The sequence below is a fragment of the Phocoena phocoena genome, chromosome 1, assembly GCF_963924675.1.
Source record: "Phocoena phocoena chromosome 1, mPhoPho1.1, whole genome shotgun sequence".
Taxonomy (NCBI): domain Eukaryota; kingdom Metazoa; phylum Chordata; class Mammalia; order Artiodactyla; family Phocoenidae; genus Phocoena; species Phocoena phocoena.
The window spans coordinates 78,557,430-78,578,511 of NC_089219.1; the positions used below are offsets into that span (position 1 = coordinate 78,557,430).

General features: G+C 34.3%; 1 protein-coding gene across 3 annotated transcripts in view; it reads left to right on the forward strand.

The window, feature by feature from the left end:
- Positions 1-365: 365 nt before the first annotated feature.
- PKN2 (protein kinase N2) overlaps positions 366-21,082 on the forward strand; it is an 85,577-nt gene continuing 64,860 nt past the window's right edge. For all 3 annotated transcript variants that reach the window (XM_065885762.1, XM_065887145.1, XM_065886460.1), the window contains exons 1-2: positions 366-660; positions 17,686-17,840. In XM_065885762.1, the coding sequence (XP_065741834.1) occupies positions 429-660; positions 17,686-17,840 (387 nt within the window). In that variant the 5' untranslated portion in view covers positions 366-428. The remainder of the gene's footprint in view (positions 661-17,685; positions 17,841-21,082) is intronic.

Consider the following 21,082-nt stretch of genomic DNA (forward strand, 5'->3'; position numbering starts at 1 on the left):
ACAATATTTTGAATTACCACATCTCTGAAAAGTGCCTAATATTATTATTTAGATTTTACACGATTAGATTGAGCATTTGAAAGGTTAAATAACTTGCTCAAGATTCACAGTGTAGGTTTTGGAATCTAACTTGGGTTCATGGAATATCAAAAATTCATTGTCTGTTTATACAGCCCAAAGTTGTCTTTGTGTATAGATGTGTTTATTTTAATATAAAATTATCAGGTAATGTTATTTAGTGAGTGGGCAGAGTTTTTGAAGAATTGCTTTAAGTACAGTTGTATTCTTATATGGCCTATTTTACTGAGCAGCTAACTTTCCTAAACTCCCACATTTGTGTGTTTATTTTTTTTCTGTAGGGAGATTCCCGAAGTCTTCCCTTTTCTGAGAATGTGAGTGCTGTTCAAAAATTAGACTTTTCAGATACAATGGTGCAACAGAAATTGGATGATATCAAGGATCGAATTAAGAGAGAAATAAGAAAAGAACTGAAAATCAAAGAAGGAGCTGAAAATCTGAGGAAAGTCACAACAGATAAAAAAAGTTTGGCTTATGTGGACAACATTTTGAAAAAATCAAATAAAAAATTAGACGAATTGCATCACAAGCTACAGGAACTAAATGCACATATTGTTGTATCAGATCCAGAAGATGTTACAGGTATTTTATTTGATGTTTATATAGTATACTAATAAGAAATGTATTATTTTAAAAATAATAAGATTTGTGACATGTATAGTCTTTAACTTTTTTGAAAGTACAGGGACTGTATTTTCTCCTACAGTTAAGGTCTTATTTATATTCTATTCAGAAGGTGCAGTGAGTTGATGAATATGAAAATTAAAACGTTTACTTAGAGATGAGTAATTCTCTGTCTACTCTCTTACCCTCTGTCACTAAGACATTACTTAAAGTTATTTTCCAGTATTTATGTTTTGTATTGAGTCAACCACATGCTCTTACCTGATTCATCCTTGAGATCAGCAGCACGAGTTTGCCAGATGACTTTTTAAAGTTAAAAATGCATTCTATGACCGAGGGATATTTTTATTTTTTGCAAGTATAGTTAATCAAACCTATGACCTTTGTTCTTTGAGCTCTAAGCAACTGAATTAACAACTACACTACCAGGCATTTTGTTTAAAAAAGAAGAAAATTTAAAAAGCCACACGTTACTTTTTTTTTTTCTCCAGTATAGAAAATGAAAGGAAAATAAAACCTATAAGTCCAACCTAAGAGCATAATTTTTAAGCAGTAGAATTAACAGATGTTCATGTTGGAAATTTTTCAATGGTACAGAAAGTAAAAATAGAAAAATGACCTCTATCCACTCTAGGCCCACTCCCTAAAGGTAGCATTACTAAGGTTTTTTGTAATGTTCTTTTTGTTTTTGTTGTTATGTCCTTCCAGAAAAAAAATTCTGTATTTGTATCAATGTCCATCCATTCATATATACATTCTTTCTAAACATTTTTACTTAACAAATCGTATAAGACACATTTGATCTAATAGTTTTGTCTTTGCAAAGAGGGTATTTTGAGCTAGTTATTTAATGTCTAAATCCTTAATTTCTTCATTTGCAAAGATAAGGAGTGGTATACGTAGAATGATGTATCTAGCACCACAGAAATTTTAGAAGAACCTGTATGATTAGCCAAGAAAAAACAGATATAAGTAAAATTAAATTTGCTTAAGGAAGTACATAAATCTGACCAAGAACCACAAATTTCTAATCTTAAAAGTTGTGTACAATGCTTCTGATATTCAGTGTACTTATAGAGCTTGTTTTAATGCATTACTTTCAACATCTGGGACTTACCTTAGGGGTTTCAATTGGAGACTGTCTATGTAGAGATTTCAATCTTGTAAGAATAATTAATTCTTAGAAGTGAAAGAAATCGTAAAGAAACCAGCCTTCTTATTTTATAGCTGAAATAATCCCAAAGATGTGAATTAATTTGCCCAGAATTACAAAACTAGCTAAAGAACTCTTCAATCTAGTATTTTCTTACCCACAAATTCATTAATTACATTATAAATGGAAATTTGTATTATGAAATGCTTTTTCTTCAGCAATATCATATAAACTTAGATATAGCCTATTCTGTTGGAACTCTGCCGAGCTCTACATTCTTTGCCCATTACTTGTTTAGGAGAGGTCTAAAATAAGAAACTGTGCTGGAGCTTTAAACTCAGTTTAGAGAAAACATTTTTGATAATCACGGAATACCAATAACTACCTTGTAATTGGAATATAGAAGTGTTTTTGCCACCCAAAGAGTAGCCCATTTGGTTTCCCTAGTCCCTTGTAAAAAATTAACTTTACTGAAGTATGTAAATTACATATGATAAAATGCACATATTTTAAGTATATGATTTGATGAGTTTTAACAAATGTATATACCCAGGTAACCATTACTACAACTAGGGATCCTGACCATCACTTCAGTTCTCTTGTATACATACTTGCAATCAATCTACAATCCCCATCCCTGGCTTTAGGTAACCACTGGTCTGCCTTCTATCACTTTAGATTAGATTTGTCTTTCCTAGAGTTTCCTATAAAGAAATGACCTTTTAGTCCTACTATCAAATTCCTTTTCTACCTCAAAATCCAATTTGGATATCTCTATGAAACCTTCCTTGACTTTCTCTGATTATCTTCTCTATTCTACTTTGTCCACTCATTGTTGTATTACAATTTATTTCTGTACATTTTTATATCACTTACTAAATTGTATGATCCTTGAGGACAGGCCCATGTTTTCATTCATTTATTTTCAAGGTTTATCATAAAGCCTGGAGTATAGTAGGTATTTAGTTGAGAGTATTATATCTCAAAAAAAAAAATCCCAACAAATAAAAACCTTGTATTAGTTTTTGTAATTAATACCAAAGCGTAATTTATCATGGTACTTTAAATATTTAATACTTAGGGAATAAAGCCTTAAATAAAATTTTAGGAGAAATAATTCCAGAAACTTTCTTTGCTGTTATTGACTTATCAGATAACTGCAGGGCAAATGTTATATGAAATATAACTCTCTACTGTGACTTCTTAACACTTCAGTTTGTTTGGAATGAACTTGACAAGCTGGTTACAGTTTGAATATATTAAAAAAACAGTTCTCTTTGCAAATGGCATATTCACACATCTTGGTAATAAGTTGTTTTTTGGTTTGTTTGTTTGTGTTCTCATACTACTTATTTGACTGCATTAAAATGAACAACAACACAGAGGGTTAAAGGTAGTTCAATGTTAATTTTAGGTCACATTGCCATGAAATTTTATGTTTTACATTGTGTACTAAAGTAGGCAAAATCATTTAATTTGATTAGATCTGACATAAAGGGTCAAGGGCCTAGCATTTTGCTTTCAGTTCTCTAAAGTATGTAGATTAATAACTGTGCAGAAGTATTCGGCTAGTTCCTGTTGTCTTGTGGGTATGTAAGCAGAATGAATGATTCAAGGAAAGAGGGACAGAATTTAAATTTGCATTGTATATATGATTACCATGTAAGCAGTTAGGAGGCCTGTTCTTAACTCACTTCTGCAATAATTAACTCTGTTAACCATTAGGTTCTAATTTGTAAAATAAGGACTTTTATCAAATGAACTTTAAGACTTTTAGCTATAAAACTCTGAAATGTTGCTTATTATAATGTCAAGATCAGATCATTTGGGACTGTTTGATGTTCTCTTCATGCCCATGATACTCTAAGCTTCCTGTTCACCTTCCATATACTTCAAGAATAGTCTCATAGAGTATTATTATTATTCCCACATGGAAATTATAAACATATTATAAAATGAGGCTGAATGCACCTTGTGAAAAAAGTTATTGGAGCTCTGTAAAGTGGATTAGTAATCTAAGCCTTAGTTGATACCTGAGACTCTGAAAGGAAATATTTAAGAAAGAACTAATTTTCTGAATCATTGGACTCATATATCATCCCTAAAGAAGAGGACAAGAATATTTCTCGTATTTTATTAGGTATAACTAATAATTTGTGTAGTGTAATTCCCTCTGTTTTTATCTTACTTCATTCTCTTGTACCTCTTCCCATTTCCATTTTCTCAGACCCCACCAAGCTTAGATTGATTTTTACCTTTTGAGGTAATGAATATTTTCTTTAATATATAGTGTTCAGAAAGAAAATATTGATTTAGCATTGGAATTTTGTGTGTGGTTTTTTTGTTTTGTTTTTGTTTGTTTTGGCTGCACCACACAGCACGTGGGATCTTAGTTTCCTGACCAGGGATCGAGCCCGTACCTCCTGCAGTAGAAGCATAGAGTCATAACTAATGGACTGCCAGGGAATTCCCTGGAATTTTTTGGAATTAACCTTGGAAATTCTTCTAAATCCCAGAGATATATCTGTATTGAGGGAGTCTTCTTAATGACTAAAATGTAGTTTATGAAGTCCTTCTTGAATGAGTAGAAGTGAGAATTTAAATTTCTTTTTATTATTGGCCTATCCACCTAAATGTAGCATAGAAATTATAGTTGAATTTTAATTTATTAAAATCTGTGTGGCCTGGTTTATTATGCAGTTTCTACATGTTCCTTATTTCTGATTGAATTTCTCATTTTGAGGTAAGCACATTTTGTATTAAGTTGTGTACTCTTTTTTTTTTTTTTTTTTTGCGGTACGCGGGCCTCTCACTGTTGTGGCCTCTCCCGTTGCGGAGCACAGGCTCCGGACGCGCAGGCTCAGCGGCCATGGCTCAGGGGCCCAGCTGCTCCACGGCATGTGGGATCTCCCCGGACCAGGGCACAAACCCATGTCCCCTGCATCGGCAGGCGGACTCTCAACCACTGCGCCACCAGAGAAGCACAAGTTGTGTACTCTTAAGTAAAGGATTGCTGTTAAGTAGGTAACTGTGATCGTTAATTAACAAGGCACTTTTAATGCCCCTGGGTTTGTTTTCTCATCTTTAAAATCATGAAATTAAATGATTCATAGACACCTAATACTTGAATCCTTTGGTATATATATTTTTTAAGTTAATACACAGTAAAATTGATTCTTTTTGGGTACATCATTCCATGAATTTTAATATACATATAGGTTCATCTAAACACCACCACAATCGGGAAAAGGAGCAGTACTATCCCTTTGTGGTCACACCCTCTTCCTATTCCATATCCCCTGTCAACCACTGGTCTGTTCTCTGTCACTTATAGTTTGCTTTTCAAGAATAACATATAAATGGAATCATAAAGTTTATAACCTTTTGAGACTGACTTCTTTCACTCAACATATTGCTTTTTGAGATTCATCCAGGTTGTTGCATTTATCAATAGTTTATTATTTTTTATTGCTGAGTGGTAGTCCACTCTATAGATGTACCACAATTTACTTATCCATTCCTTCACCAAGAACATTAGGGTTGTTTTCCAGTTTTTGGCAGTTATCAGTAAAGCTGCTGTCACTACCCATTAACAGGTTGTTGTATGAACATGTTTTCAGTTCACCATGGTAAACACTTAGGAGTGTGATTCCTAAGTCATATGTTAGAATATGTTTAACATTATAAGGAACTGCCAAAATGTTTTCCAGAGTGGCTATATTATTTTTCATTCTCACCAGCAACATATGAGAGTTCCAGTTGTTCCACATCTCCTCCAGCACTTGGTATTGTTAATGTACTTTTTAACCAGTCTAACAGGTGTATAGTGGTTGATGATATATATTATTGTAATCAGGAGGAGGAAAGAAGAAAAATAAAGTAGCACCATCTTAAGGAGAATTTATGAAAGAACTGCGCATGGCCTAGGTACAGAGTTATGTACAGAATGAAGAAGTCTTTCCTACCAGAGATATGCAATATGCAGTTTTTAAACATTAGGATGTAATGTAGCATTGATCTGTATTTCTGTTTTTGTACCAGTACCATACTGTCTTGATTACTGTAGCTTTGTATTACAGTTTGAATTTGGGGAGCCTGATTCCTCCAACTCCGTTTTTCTTTCTCAAGATTGCTTTGGCTATTCGGGGTCTTTTGTGTTTCCATACAAATTGTAAAATTTTTTCTGATTCTGTGAAGAATGCCATTGGTAGTTTGGTAGGGATTGCATTGAATCTGTAGATTAACCCCCACATATATGGTCACCTAATTTATGACAGAGGAGGCAAGAACATACAATGGAGAAAAGACAGCCTCTTCAATAAGTGGTGCTGGGAAAATTGGACAGCTACATGTAAAGAATGAAATTAGAACACTCCCTAACACCATACACAAAAATAAACCCAAAATGGATTAAAGACCTAAATGTAAGACCAGACACTGTAAAACTCTTAGAGTAAAACACTCTTTGACATAAACCACAGCAAGATCTTTTTTGACCCACCTCCTAGAGTAATGGAACTAAAAACAAAAATAAACAAATGGGACCTAATTAAACTTGAAAGCTTTTGCATAGCAAAGGAAACCATAAACAAAACAAAAAGACAACCCTCAGAATGGGAGAAAATATTTGCAAACCAAACAACTGACAAAGGATTAATCTCCCAAATATACAAACAGCTCATGGAGCTCAATATCAAAAAAACAAACAACCCAATTAAAAAATGGGCAAAAGACCTAAACAGATATTTCACCAAAGAAGACATAGAGATGGCCAAGAGGCACATGAAAATATGCTCAACATCACTAATTATTAGAGCAATGCAAATCAAAACTACAACAAGGTATCACCTCACACCGGTCAGAATGGCCATCATCAAAAAAGCTACAAACAATAAATGCTGGAGAGGGTGTGGAGGAAAGGGAACCCTCTTGCACTGCTGGTGGGAATGTAATTGATACAGCCACTATGGAGAAACAGTATGGAGGTTCCTTAAAAAACTAAAAATAGAACTACCATATGACCCAGCAATCCCACTACTGGGCATATACCCCAAGAAAACCATAATTCAAAAGGACACATGTACCCCAATGTTCATTGCAGCACTATTTACAATAGCCATGACACGGAAGCAACCTAAATGTCCATTGACAGATGAATGGATAAAGAAGATGTGGTACATATATACAATGGAATATTACTCAACCGTGAAAAGGAACGAAACTGGGTCATTTGTAGAGATGTGGATGGACCTAGAATCTGTCATACAGAGTGAAGTAAGCCAGAAAGAGAAAAACAAATATCGTATATTAATGCATATTTGTGGAATCTAGCAAAATGGTATAGATGAACGTATTTGCAGGGCGGGAATAGAGATGTAGACGTAGAGAACAGACACGTGGACACGGGGGGTGGGGTAAGGGGAGTGTGGGACAAATTGGGAGATTAGGATTGACATATATACACTACCATGTATAGAATAGTTAGGTAGTGGAAACCTGTATAGCACAGGGCACTCAGCTTGGTGCTGTGTGATAACCTAGATGGGTGGGCTGGGGGAGGGGGAGCAGTGGCAGGGAGGTCCAAGAGGGAGGGAATATAGATATACATATAGCTGATTCACTTCATTGTACAGCAGAAACTAACACAACATTGTAAAGCAGTTATACTCCAATAAAAAAGAAAAGAAAAATCTTCATTATATAAAAAGCCAGTTTTAGGCACAACACTGTAAATCAACTATACTTCAATAAAATAAATTTTTTTAAGATATAATGTAACATATATAGGCAGTTCTGAAATTTTAATGCCTACGTTGCTTATTTTACCTTAAATAAAAACACTACAACCCATAATCTTATCCGTGCTATTTTTGTAAAATACTAAGAAAGCTTAACCAAAGGTTGTGTTAGTTATAAAATATTTCAGCAAAATTAGTTCAGTTGGTGACATCTGACATAGGTCATCCTGAGTACACAAAATAACTGATTTAAGAATCCATTAATAATTAGTGAGCATTTATTATAATCTGAGCAGTTTCCAGATGACTATATAAGGTAAGCATATCTGTTTAAACAAGAAAGATGGATTTTGGGGGAAATATAAACATTTAATATAATTGTAACACATGTCAAGAATCTGGAACAGCTTTTTTTTAAAATATCTGTTTATAAGTACTAAGTGAAAACCAAAATGTTGACCAGTGAACAGTAACTACGAGACTTATAAATGGACGTTTGTGGAGATAGTTAAATAGTAAGATAGTGCGTCAGCATACTACTACCTTTATTAATTTAGATTTGGCTAGATTTACTTCAGTTATATTTCCTCTTATTTTTTTGTGAATGAAAGAAATAAATAGCCTTGTTCCATAAACATTCTGGCTGTACAGGTACCACTTTATGAATATTGAGCATTGGGAATCAGCTGGGTATAAACTAAAGAACAAAGTTTCTATAAAATCCAAGGTCTTATCCCAGCTGGATCGTTACATAGTTATGTGTTTGTGTATCACTTGCAACCCCTCCAGGCCTTGTTTTTCTCGTTCATAAAACAGAGAATAGAGACTGTATATGCTCTTTCTATGGTGTTTTGTGAACAAGGGTTTTAATAGCTTGAGGAAAGGTCAAGTATGAGGCGTTTAAGCTTTTCTAATTCTGAACATGAAACCTCTGGATGTAAGTAAAATCTGAGGAAGCTTTCCTGGGGCTAGGAAGTAAAGATTCAAGGTCAATTACGTTACTAACCTCCACGAGAATGAAGTAACCAGTTTAAGGCTAAACCTTATTTAGGAGCCTTCTAAGGATTGGGACTGCTCCTGTTTTCTAGAACTCTTAACTCATTTTGGAAGCCAACTGCTCAGTTGTGGATTTAGAGAAAATAGAAAATACCAGAAACAGCATATCTGTTGCTCTACACATTGTTGGGAAAACTACTAACAAATTCAGTTTTTACTCATCATTCTAGCCTTGGAAAATCTCATCCCTGAGGAGATTTTAACCACGTTGTATTTTCTGCTGACTTTCAAAATGGTATTTCAAACCAAAATGGATTTTCTGGGCTTCATCTCATAATTTACAGCCTTATAACCTTATGGATATTGCCTGAATATAGGTATTATTATCCTGTTGGCTTTGCCTCTTACCATGTTTAAAGTTGAACTCTTCCTTCCTGGGACACTGCCTCTAAATCTTTCCCTTTTGATTTCTGTCCTGTTAATGGCATGACCCCTATAATCTGTAACTAAAATCTGACTTTTACTGTAGATGTCTGTCTTTCTTTTTACTTTCACTGTCCAGTGTAAGTGAAGTCACCAAGCCCTATAGATTCTACCTCTGACATAGGTCTCAAATCTGTATCTCTTCTCCATCCTTACTGCTAAAGCCTGCAAGTTAAGTATTTCTCTAATCCAACCTAAACACTACTACCAATATTTTTTACTTAGTATTCAGAATTGATCCTGTTACTTTCTTGCTTTAAACCTTTCAGTGGCTCTCCATTCCCTACAGAATACAGTACAAATTTATAGCATTACAGAGATGCCCTTCATATAATCTGGCCTCTGCTAATAACTTCAATTTCTGATTGAAATTGTTCCTCCCAAATCTAATTTTCCCATCTTTCTTCATACCATTTATGTTTGCTCTCTTTTTTTATCTTTCTACACGTGTGTGTGTGTGTGTGTGTGTGTGTGTGTGTGTGTAGATTGGCAAATCTAGGTGGTGGGTTTATGGGTGCTCACTATACCATTCTTTCATCTTTTCAGTATATTTGAAAATGTTCATATATGCACACATACACTGTTGCATGAATAGACACACATACCCATTTATATAGGTACATAGAGGTTGTACCTGACTCTAAGCCCTTTGAGAAAAGGAATTTTTTTCTCAAGTCCTTTGCAAAATACCTGAATATGTATGATGTAACCAGTTCCCTGTGTTAAATTCCCTTTGTTCAAAATATCTAGTGTGGTTTCTGTTTGTCAACTAGACTGAATGGTATACCTTTTTTACATACCATATAACAAACTTAGAATACTTTAATTTCAATCTACCTAACTCCAGTTGACCTAAGTGCTGTCATTGTTCATATTCTAGTTCTATCATTTTATCTTCAGTTCCACAAGTTACATTAATTATTATTGTTTTATATAGTCATTGTTGGTTTATAATTACCCACGTGTTTATCATTTTCTTTGTTCAACATTTCTTCATGCTTCTCAGGCCTTCCTTCATCTTGTTTCCTTTTCTTCCTAAAGGTGTAGACTTTACAAAGATACTTCCCCGGGTATATCATTCTAGGTTGACATTTATTTTCTCTCAGTACCTGGAAACTATTATTTTATGTCTTCTGGATTTCCCCTGTTGTTTTTGAGGGGGCAATTACTGATCTAATGGTTAAACTATGCAGATATTCTGCCTTTTCTCCCTAGCTGTTTTTAAGAAACTCTTTTTCTGCAGTGTTCTGCTGAATGGTATAGATTTCTTTTCATTTGATCTGCTTGGGTTATGTTGGGCTTCCTGGATCTGAGATTTGTGTATTTCATTGATTGTGGGAAGTGCTTAGCGCCTATCTCGTTGAATGTTGCATGTCTTGTATTCCCTCTTCTCTTTCATTTTGGAACTCCAGTTAGATGCATGATAATTTCTTCAAGTCTATCTCCATTTCTCTAATTCTTTCCATGTGTCCAGTTTGCTCTTGACCAAGTATATTGTATTTCTAATTTCTGTTTTGTATATGTATTATATATATATATATATATATACTTACTACTACAAGTTCCGTTTTGTTAATCTTGGTAATTTTTGATAGTCTCTTGTTTTAGTCATTCTTTTGATACCTTTCTATTTAATTTTACCTATAAAATGTACTTTTTCACATTTTGTGTGAGGTAATGACAACAAATGAAATCTTTACTGTGCTACTCCTGTAGTTTTTTTCTAACTCACGATGAATTTTTTTTTTCCTGCCGGAACTTTGTGATTTCTAATTGTGGGCACATTTTCATTGGAACTTTATCTGTGGGAATTATTTTAGGTCTGGATTTAAAGTGCTTTCTTTCAAAGAGGATTTGCATTTGTTTCTGTAAGATGCCTGAAAGCATTATCAACCTGAGGCCAATTAAAATAAAATTTATGATTAATTTTGTGGGGGGGCACATAGATAGTATGATTTCCTGCCTCAAACCTGTATGAGAGCAGTAAGAATTTTTTTTTTTAAAGAATATCCATTTCCCCTCCCTGCCAGTCACCCCAAGCCAAAAGCAAGTCAACAAATAATTCACCTGTTATGGATGACAACTTTTTAGGTTCCTGTCTTTAATCATGTTTTTCTTGATCTGACTGCCTACTTTGTAAGAGTCCTTGGGCCTTTTCTTGGGCTCTTATTAACATCCAAGCTTTACTTCATCAGGATGATGAGAGCCTAATAAGTCTCTTTTGTTCAGAAAAGCAAAAACATTCTCAGAAGCACAAAGGTACAAATGTCTACTTATATCTGTCCCGGGATTGTGTCACATGCACCATGCATTCACTGCCTTCTCCCTATCCCCCAAATGCAAGTAAGTCTGAGAAATCTTGTTTTTTTGTTTTCTTTGTCCCCTTAACCTGCTCTTAATTTAAGCAAGAGAGAAGGAGATTGCACATGGAGTATTAAGTTAGTCAACCCACCGTTTTAGGTACTTAAAGATTGCAAATATCTTCTGACTCTATAATTTATTTGAGGTGCCTCGTAGCACCTTGATTTTTATAGGTAATTATCTCGAGTTATTTTTGTAGAATTATAATTTCCTAGTTTGTCCTCCAAAGACAAAGATATCACGAAAAAAGAAAATTACAGGCCAATATCACTGATGAACATAGATGCCAAAATTCTCAACAAAATACTAGCAAACCAAGTCTAACAGTACATTAAAAGAATCATACACCATGATCAAGTGGGATTTATCCCAGGTATGCAAGGATTTTTCAATATCCACAGATCAGTCAGTGTGATACACAGTATTAACAAATTGGAGAATAAAAACCATATGATCGGGGGCTTCCCTGGTGGCGCAGTGGTTGGGGGTCCGCCTGCCGATGCGGGGGGCCCAGGTTCATGACCCGGTCTGGGAGGGTCCCGCATGCCACGGAGCAGCTGGGCCCGTGGGCCGTGGCCGCTGGGCCTGCACGTCCGGAGCCTGTGATCCGCAGTGGTGAGAGGCCTGCGTACCGCAAAAAAAAAAAAAAAAAAAAACGAAAAACAAACCATATGATCATCTCAATAGATGCAGAAAAAGCTTTTGATAAAATTCAACATCTATTATGATAAAAAAAACTCTCCAGAAAATGAAGATAGAGGGACCACACTTAAACATAATAAAGGCTGTATATGACAGTCCCACAGCTAACATCATGCTCAACAGTGATAAGCTGAAAGCATTTCCTCCAAGATCAGGAACAAGGCAGGAATGCCCATTCTTACCACTTTTATTCAACATAGTTTTTAGGAAGTTCTAGCCATAGCAATCAGAGAAAAAAAAGAAAAAGGAATCCAAATTGGAAAGGAAGAAGTAAAACTCACTTTGTGCAGCTGACATGGTGCTATAGATAGAAAATCCTAAAGATGCCACCAGAAAACTATTAGAGCTCATCAATGAATTCGGTAAAGTTGCAGGATACAAAATTAACATACGGAGAGATCTCTTGCGTTTCTATACGTTCACAATGAACTGTCAGAAAGAGAAGGAAACAATCTGTTTACTATTGCATCAAAAAGAACTAAATATCTACAAATAAACCTAACGAAGGAGGCAAAAGAACTGTACTCCAAAAACTAAAGACTGTTGAATGAAATTGAAGATGATACAAACAGAAAGATACACGGTGTTCTTGGATTGGAAGAATCAGTATTGTTAAAATGACCATGTTAGCCAAGGCACTCTACAGATTCAGTACAATTCCTATCAAAATACCAATAGCATTTTTCACAGAACTAGAACAAATAATTTTAGAATTTATTATGGAAACACAAAAGACCCCGAATAGCCAAAACAATCTTGACAACAACAGAGCTGGAGGAATCAAGCTCCCTGACTTCAGACTATACTACAAAGCTACAGTAATCAAAACAGTATGGTACTGGCACAAAAACAGACAATAGATCAAGGGAACAGGATAGAAAGCCCAGAAATAAACCCACGAACTTACGGTCAATTAATCTATGACAAAGGAGCCAAGAATATACAATGGGGAAAAGACAGTCTCTTCAGTAAGTGGTGCTGGGAAAACTGGACAGCTACATGCAAAAGAATGAAATTAGGATGTTCTCTAACACCATATACAAAAATAAACTCCAGATGGATTAAAGGCCTAAATGTAAGTCCAAAAACCTTAAAACTCCTACAAGAAAACATAGAGCACTCTGACATAAATCACAGCAGTTATTTTTTGGATCCTTCTCCTAAAATAAAGGAAATAAAAGCAAAATTAAACAAATGGAGCCTAACTAAAAAGCTTTTGCACAGCAAAGGAAACCATTGACAAAACGAAAAGACAACCTACTGAATGGGAGAAAATATTTGCGAATCATATGACCCAATGAAGGATTCATACCCAACATATGTAAACAGCTCATGCAACTCAACATTAAAAATAAATAAATAAATAAATAATGGGCAGAAGAACTGAATAGACATTTTACCAAAGAGAAAATACAGATGGCCAACAGGCAAATGAAAAGATGCTCAACATTGCTAATCATCAGGGAAATGCAAACCAAAACCACAAAGAGGTATCACCTTACAGCTGTCAGAATGGCTATCATCAAAAAGTTACAAAAAACAAATGTTGGCGAGGAGGTAGAGAAAAGGGAAGCCTTACACACTGTTGGTGGGAATGTAAATTGGTGCAAACTGTATGGCGGTTTCTCAAAAAACTAAAAATAGAAATACATATGACCCAGTAATTCCACTCCTGGGTATATATCTGAAAAAAACAAAAACACCAAAAAGGTGAATGCACCCCAATGTTCATAGCAGCATTGTTTACAATAGCCAAAGTATGGCTACAACCTAAGTGTCTATCCACAGATAAATGGATAAAGAAGCTGTGATATATATATATATATATATACACACATATGGTGGAATGCTACTTAGTCATGAAAATGGCCAACAGAATTTTGCCACTTGCAGCAACATGGATGGATTTGGAGGGCATTATGCTAAGTGAAGTAAGTCAGACAGAAAGATAAATACTGTATGATATTGCTTATATGTGGAATCTAAAAAATATGACAAGTGAATATAACAAAAGAAGCAGACTCACTGATATAGAGAATAAACTAGTGGTTACCAGTGAGGAGAGGGAAGGTGGGAGAGACAATATAGGTGTGGGGGAGTGGAAGCTACAAACTGTTGGTGTAAGACTCAAGGATGTATTGTACAACACCAGTAATAGCCAGTATTTTGTAATAACTGTAAATGGAAAGTAACCTTTAAAAATTGTATTAAAATTTTTAAAAATTAAAAAAAAATGGAAGGAAGTAAAATAGTTTGAAAGGGAAAATAGGTGAAATCTAAGGAAGACAGCAAAGTGTTTCTCTAATCTCTAAATGAGTAAAAAGTGGTCTTTATAAAACAAGACATTTCTAAAGTTAAATTTCTGGCTTGGCATATACTTTTGTGACCGTTGCAAATTACTTAACCTCTCTGAGTTTGCTTTCTTATTTCTAAAATAAGGTTATACTACAAACCATTGTTAGTTCCTTTGAAGATTAGATGGCAGAAATAGTTGCTTAACTGAGCCCTGACATGTAATTTTATTGAGCCCTACACTTTAGCCTAAGCACTGTACAGGATTTATCTTCACAGTAACCCCAAATTTGTGGTTAGATAACTGTAACACATATTAAGTAAGTATCTGATCAAGATCACACGAATAAGTAACAATCACAGGATTTTAACCCAGACATTCTGACCTCAAGAGCCCAGATTCTTAACTGTTGTGTTATTTCTTACGTTCTTAAAATTCTTATTAAAACTGAAAGTATACTTTTCCATGAAAACAGTGTTAGATACTATAATATTACGAATTCACAGACCGATAGAATCAGTGGGTATTTCAGTGTCTTGGACAACCTTCTTTAATGTGCAAGAATTTCTTATATAGTATCTTTAATGGTTTGTAATCTAGCTTCTATATGAATGCTTCCAGAGACAAGGGATTTTATTACATTTTTTAAGGTAAACCATTTAACTTTATAAGGAATTTCTCTTTATCCTGGGATGAAATTTTTGCACTCACTACATTTACCCTTTGGTTCTAATTCTCTGCCCTGTGAGGAGATAGTAAGAGGACAGCTTCTTTTATAGACAGTTGTTTAAATGTTTAAGCAAGAATCATTTCTCTTACCCTAGGCTAAACACCATCAAGTATTTTACAGACAACAAATTTCCATACTTTTCTCAGCTGAGGTCCTTCTACTCTGAATGCATTCCAGTTCTTCTTAAAAATGTGCTTGCTATAAATTAACTTTATGTACCAAATTTTGTATAATTTCAGTTTCTTCCAAGAGTCTTGTATCATTTATGTTTAAAAAAAAAAGCAGGAAGTAGGGGAGAAAACCTATCTGTTCACAGATCTGAATGCACTTTTCAGTCATTGCTATAAATGTGCACTTCATTTATGGACTCAACAGAGATATACTTGACACTTGTACACTGACTAGTACTAATTACTGTTTACTGGATATTTACTATGCACCATGGCCTTTTCTAACCTCTTTATACATAAATTATTTAGTCACAATAATCCTGTGAGGTAGATGTTATTTTCACTATTTAACAGATGAGGAAAATGAGGCACAGAGCTGTTAAGTAATTTATCCCATATCACATGGTTTGTACTAAATCTCAGTGCCAAAACTAGATTCAGACTTAGGCACAGCCAGTAGAGAGAGAGAAAGAGAGAGAGAGTGTGCGTGTATTTATTTATGTCTTAGTTTAGGCTGCTTTAACAAAATACCATAGACTAGATGGCTTAAACAACAGAAATTTATTTCTCATAGTTCTGGAGGCTGAGAGCTCTGAGATTAAGGTGCCAACATGGTCAGTTATGGTGATGGCCCTCTTCCTGGTGTGTAGACAGTGTCTTCTCACCATATCCTTACATAACAGGGAGACTGCCCTTATGACCTAATTACTTCCCAAAGGCCTCACCTCCAACTATCCTCACGTAAGAGCTTCAATGTATGAATTTTGGGGGTACACAAACATTCCAACCATAGCAATATGTTAAGTAGTTCTTTTGTGTGCCTGATCTGAAAGCTTCTCTACCTTTTATAGTAGTTTTCTTTAAGCATATGTCAACTTATAAAAATCAACTTTTGGAGCAGCTCATTTCTAATTTGGGAATTCAGTAGCAATAGAAACCTTTCTTGAATTTGAATCCTAGTTAATAACTGTAACTTCCTGATATGTAAAGTGTGGATAATATGTCTCAAAATGTTATTTTAAGGATTAATATGCATACATACACATTTGTGTGTGTGTATAATTATACTGTTAATATATGTAAGTATACACACATACACACAGTGTTTAGTATAGCTGTTTACAAGGCTTTTAAATGGCAAAGAGGCAGCATAGCACAGCAGTTATTAAGCTAGACTTTGGAACAGAACTGACTTACTACCTGTATGACTTTAGGCAAGTTTCTTAACTTCCCTGTGCTCTAGTTTTCTTTTCAGTAATATAGGTGTAATACTTGTTTCAGGGTTGTTATGAGGACTAATGAGTCAATAAAGCCCTTAGATCAGGACTTAGACCTTGTAAAGTAGTATGTAAATGATAAAATAATATTATTTTATATCAGTATCTAACATAGCATCTGTATTTTTGTAAGTTAATTAACAAATTATGTTTGAATGTTTTTGAACTAGTGACTTTTTTTAAAGAAATATAAAACCAAATATGAAACATATTTATTAAAATTGCTTAGTCACACCATCTTTTATTAGAGAGAGAAGGGAACCCTGAAGCACAAAGGTTAAATGACTTGCAGTTTAAGCAGTTTTCTGGTGATTACCAAGCTACTTATAACTAAACCAGGTCTATTACCCTAGTCTTGTAGCTTTATTTATTTATTTATTTTTTTAATCTAGAGACCTGGTGTGGATAAAACACAAAATAACTTCAATATGAAGAAATTTAGTTATGTGGTAGAATTATTAGATGTGTTTCAACACTAATGAATTACTGAGAATAGTGTTCTATTTTGAAGTTTTTGTTTTTGTTTCAAAATAGAAGCACCATGGTATGCTTTATGAAAAGCAGTGGACTACACCCCCTACCATCATAGTAGAAAGCAAAATGTGAAGACTTTTATGCATACACTTAGATTATTTTCATTAATGCTAGCATTATATTTGAAGTACCCTTAGTCCTATTTATAGGTAATTATTTTAGTATAATCTGTATAATTTTGAGTATGCTTTGTTCTCTAATCAATCAGGTAATAAGTAGGGAATTTAGTTTAATTCTTAAATACGCTAGTCAAATTGATTTGATTTAATTTTAAAGTAATTGTGTTAGAAAAACTTCGGACAATGATCTAACTCAGCTTCAGACTCAATGTAGTCACTTCTACAGTATCCCTGGCAGATAGTTCTACAACTCTACTTGAATATTTTCTTGACTTGAATTCTTGTATTTTCTGTAAGCATAAGGAGATTCCATTTAAGTGACTTCAAGCTCATCTCAAACCTTGTAATTCTTTGAAAATATTAACTTCCAATTTTAAGCAGCAATTGGTCCTAGTAAATAATTTTTAATATACTATTTAACTTACAGATTGCCCAAGGACTCCAGATACTCCCAGTAGTGACCCTCGTTGTTCCACCAGCAATAATAGACTGATGGCCTTACAAAAACAATTGGATATAGAACTTAAAGTAAAGCAAGGTGCAGAGAACATGATACAGATGTATTCAAATGGATCTTCAAAGGTAAGTACAGTAAATAAATGTAAGTGTGTATACAGTCAACCCTTGTTATTCACCGATTCCACATGTGTGAATTAACCTACCTGATAAAATTTATTTGAAACCCAACATCAGTACTTGTGGCACTTTCACAGTCATTTGTGGGCAATGCACAGAGGGGTAAAAAATTTGAGTTATCTGATGTGAACGTTCACAGCTTATGTTGAACAAGATGATACTCTTCTTGTTTAAGCTCTTATACTGTAAACAAGTATCCTTTTCATCGCCTATTTAGTACCACATTTTTTGCGTTTTTCTGCTTTTCATGATTTTGCTGTTTAAACACTGTATTAGGATTTCTGAGATCATTTTAGCCTCCAAATCTGTGTATTGACAGTACAACAAATTGGAAACACAAGATTTCTAAAATATTATTTTTAAAATTATTTCTACCAAAATCAATCAATAAAAAATTTTTAAGTAAAATTGTCTGAGTAAAGGGTACACAGGAACTCTCTACTCTCCACAGAAAACTACAGCTTTCTGTAAATCTAAAATTATTCTAAAACAAAAAATTTATTTAAAAAAGTTTTGGCTATAATGAGTTTTCCATCACTACATACAGATCTTTAAGAAAGGACAAATGAAAAGAGAAGACATTCTGTCATTAATGATTGTTTGGACTAGATCTTTGGGTTCTCAGGGAATCTGGTATGGGCATGTAACTCCTAATTAAAAACCAGTGTTACGAGGAACACTTGTTACTATTAGGAATGTGTCCTTTCTCTGAGATATAATGTGGAAGAGAAAATGATAGGAACAACTGAACCGGATTAACATGAAGGTCCTTTCCAATCTAAGGTTCTATAGTTTTATAATTTGCAAAACGTCTTAGAAAGGTTGATTTATTATAAAATCCACCATTCTACTTTCAACTCATTTATCTTAAAGATTTTTGCCTCTGCAAATCAGTTTCTTCCATATTTTAATAGATTTTAAGTAATTTCAGAATAAAAGTTTTAGGTATTTCTTTTTGTTTTTTAAGTTTAGGAAGAATTTGAAATTGGGGGGAGTGGAGGGGACAGTAGGACTCTTTGCTTGGAGACAAGTACCCTATGTACCCATTCAGATGAAATTTGTGAAGATGCTGAAAAGAGAGAAATGTGTATATGTATAAGATTTTTTTAACCTTATTTATGAAAATTAGTTCAATTGTATGCCGTATTTTAAAATAATTTCTAAATTATTTTTAGAGAAATATATTTATTCCTACTTGATGTATTACTTACATGATCCGATACTTCATAGTATACTACTTCACTAACTTTGAACATTTATTATGGGACTTCACTAACTTTGAACATTTATTATGGGATGGTAGAGTTGGTTTTTCTGTTGTTTTTAATATTGACCTTTAGTTTGGGGTTTTTTTTTTTTCATTTTTATCAGATGTTATTTTGGGCTTTTTTTCTTTTTTTAAGGCAAATACTATGTTCTTGGAACTGTGAATGCACCATATTATGCTGAGTGTTTTAAAATTAAAACACCTCTGGAGTAAGGTTTTTTAACCTACGGTTGCTGGATTAGATTGAGAGGTTCATGAATCCTTTGAAGTTATAGGAAAAGTGAGTGTGTATATTGATAAATGGATGAATAAGAGGGCCATAGGTTTCACTGTATTCTCAAAGTGGTCTGTAACCAACACCCCCGCTTCCCAAATTTAACAGGTTTATGGTTGTATTAAAAGGGAAATAGATAACTTACAATAACCACAAGTCCAAAATAAACAGGGCTACTAGTAAGCCTGCTAAAACAAATAGATAAGTTCCAGTAGCCTTTTAGTTTTAATTAGGAGATCCATTAATTTGAGAAGGGGTCAAGTGGAGGTCCAGAGCATATTAAAGCTGCTATAGTCTCTGAGGTAGGCCTGCCAGTTATTCTTGTCAAGATTTGGTGGTAACTGTTTCATTTCTCATCTTTAAACTTCTCATAGGGTCAAAGTATATCTTTATGAGAATAGGGAAAGTTGTACATTGAAGTTATGTAGGATATTAATTTAGTCATTACGTAGTTAACAGTTTGATAACTATTATGCTGGGCTCTGGAGTATGAATATTATAAAAGTAGTGTCTTATACGTAGTAGGTACTCAACAGATAATATCCTGCTTTCAAGAGACACACTATCTAAAAAGCAGATCTCATGTATAAATAACTACAATATATAATAGTGGTGTATTCAAGTTACTTAGAAGCACAGTGGAGAAGAATCACTTAACTATCAGAAGAAATAAAGTCTTAGTATAAGACGTGAAGGATGATTTAGAGTTTAAGAAGGAATTACTTTCTAGGGATAGTGATGTGGGTAAGCCCAGTATATACAGGGTAAGGAACTGTGGGATAGAGTGGCTTGCTTAAGGATGTGCTTTCGTATGGCAATTTCTTATCTGACATACCTGAGGGTAGGTAGGATGCACTTCTAATGGTAACAGTCATCAACTCTAGCAGTTATTTTCAATGAAAGGCCATGCCCTACTGGGGTAACATCTGAATCTGCAGAAAGACACCTTTTATTTGGGAAAAGTCCTTCAGATGGATCCAACAGGACTTTTTCTGTTCCCCACCAGAAGAGCTTTAAGCACATGAAGTATAGTGAGAGGTGTAGCATAATGAAAAACAAACCAGATTATAAAGTACTTTGTACAAAATTAAGCAGTTGAGATTCTGTCTTAGAAGGTGTAGGGAGTTGCTGAAAGACTTTTAGCAAAGAAAATACACGATCAGATTTACAGTTTAGAAAGTTCACATCCATCTTCCTCAGACTTGAAGAATTAATTAGAGAGGGTCAAGTCTACAGGCAGCAAGTTTAAGGAGGCTTCTGTGGTGGTCCAGGTTCAACATGCTTAATGCCTCTTGTAACAGCAACGAAAGCAAAGAAGAGAGAGTCAAGCAGTTTTGGTAGAATAAATGTGTGGTGCCTGGATATGAGGAAAAAGGAAGAATTGAAGATGGTTCTTAGATTGGTTATGTGAACAGACTGATGAATGGTGGTATCCTTCACAATGATAGGTAATTCATAATGGGGAGCAAATTTAGTGATAGGTATAATTAACTTAGCTTGGCAGTAGATAGTCCTCTTCAGAACTCTGGTTATTGGATTCTGTATGATAAAATTATTACCCCTGAACATTTTATAGCCAAAGTTGTCTTTTCAAAAGTTAAGTCAGATATTTTCACACGCTTGTTCAAAACCCTCCAGTGGCTTTCT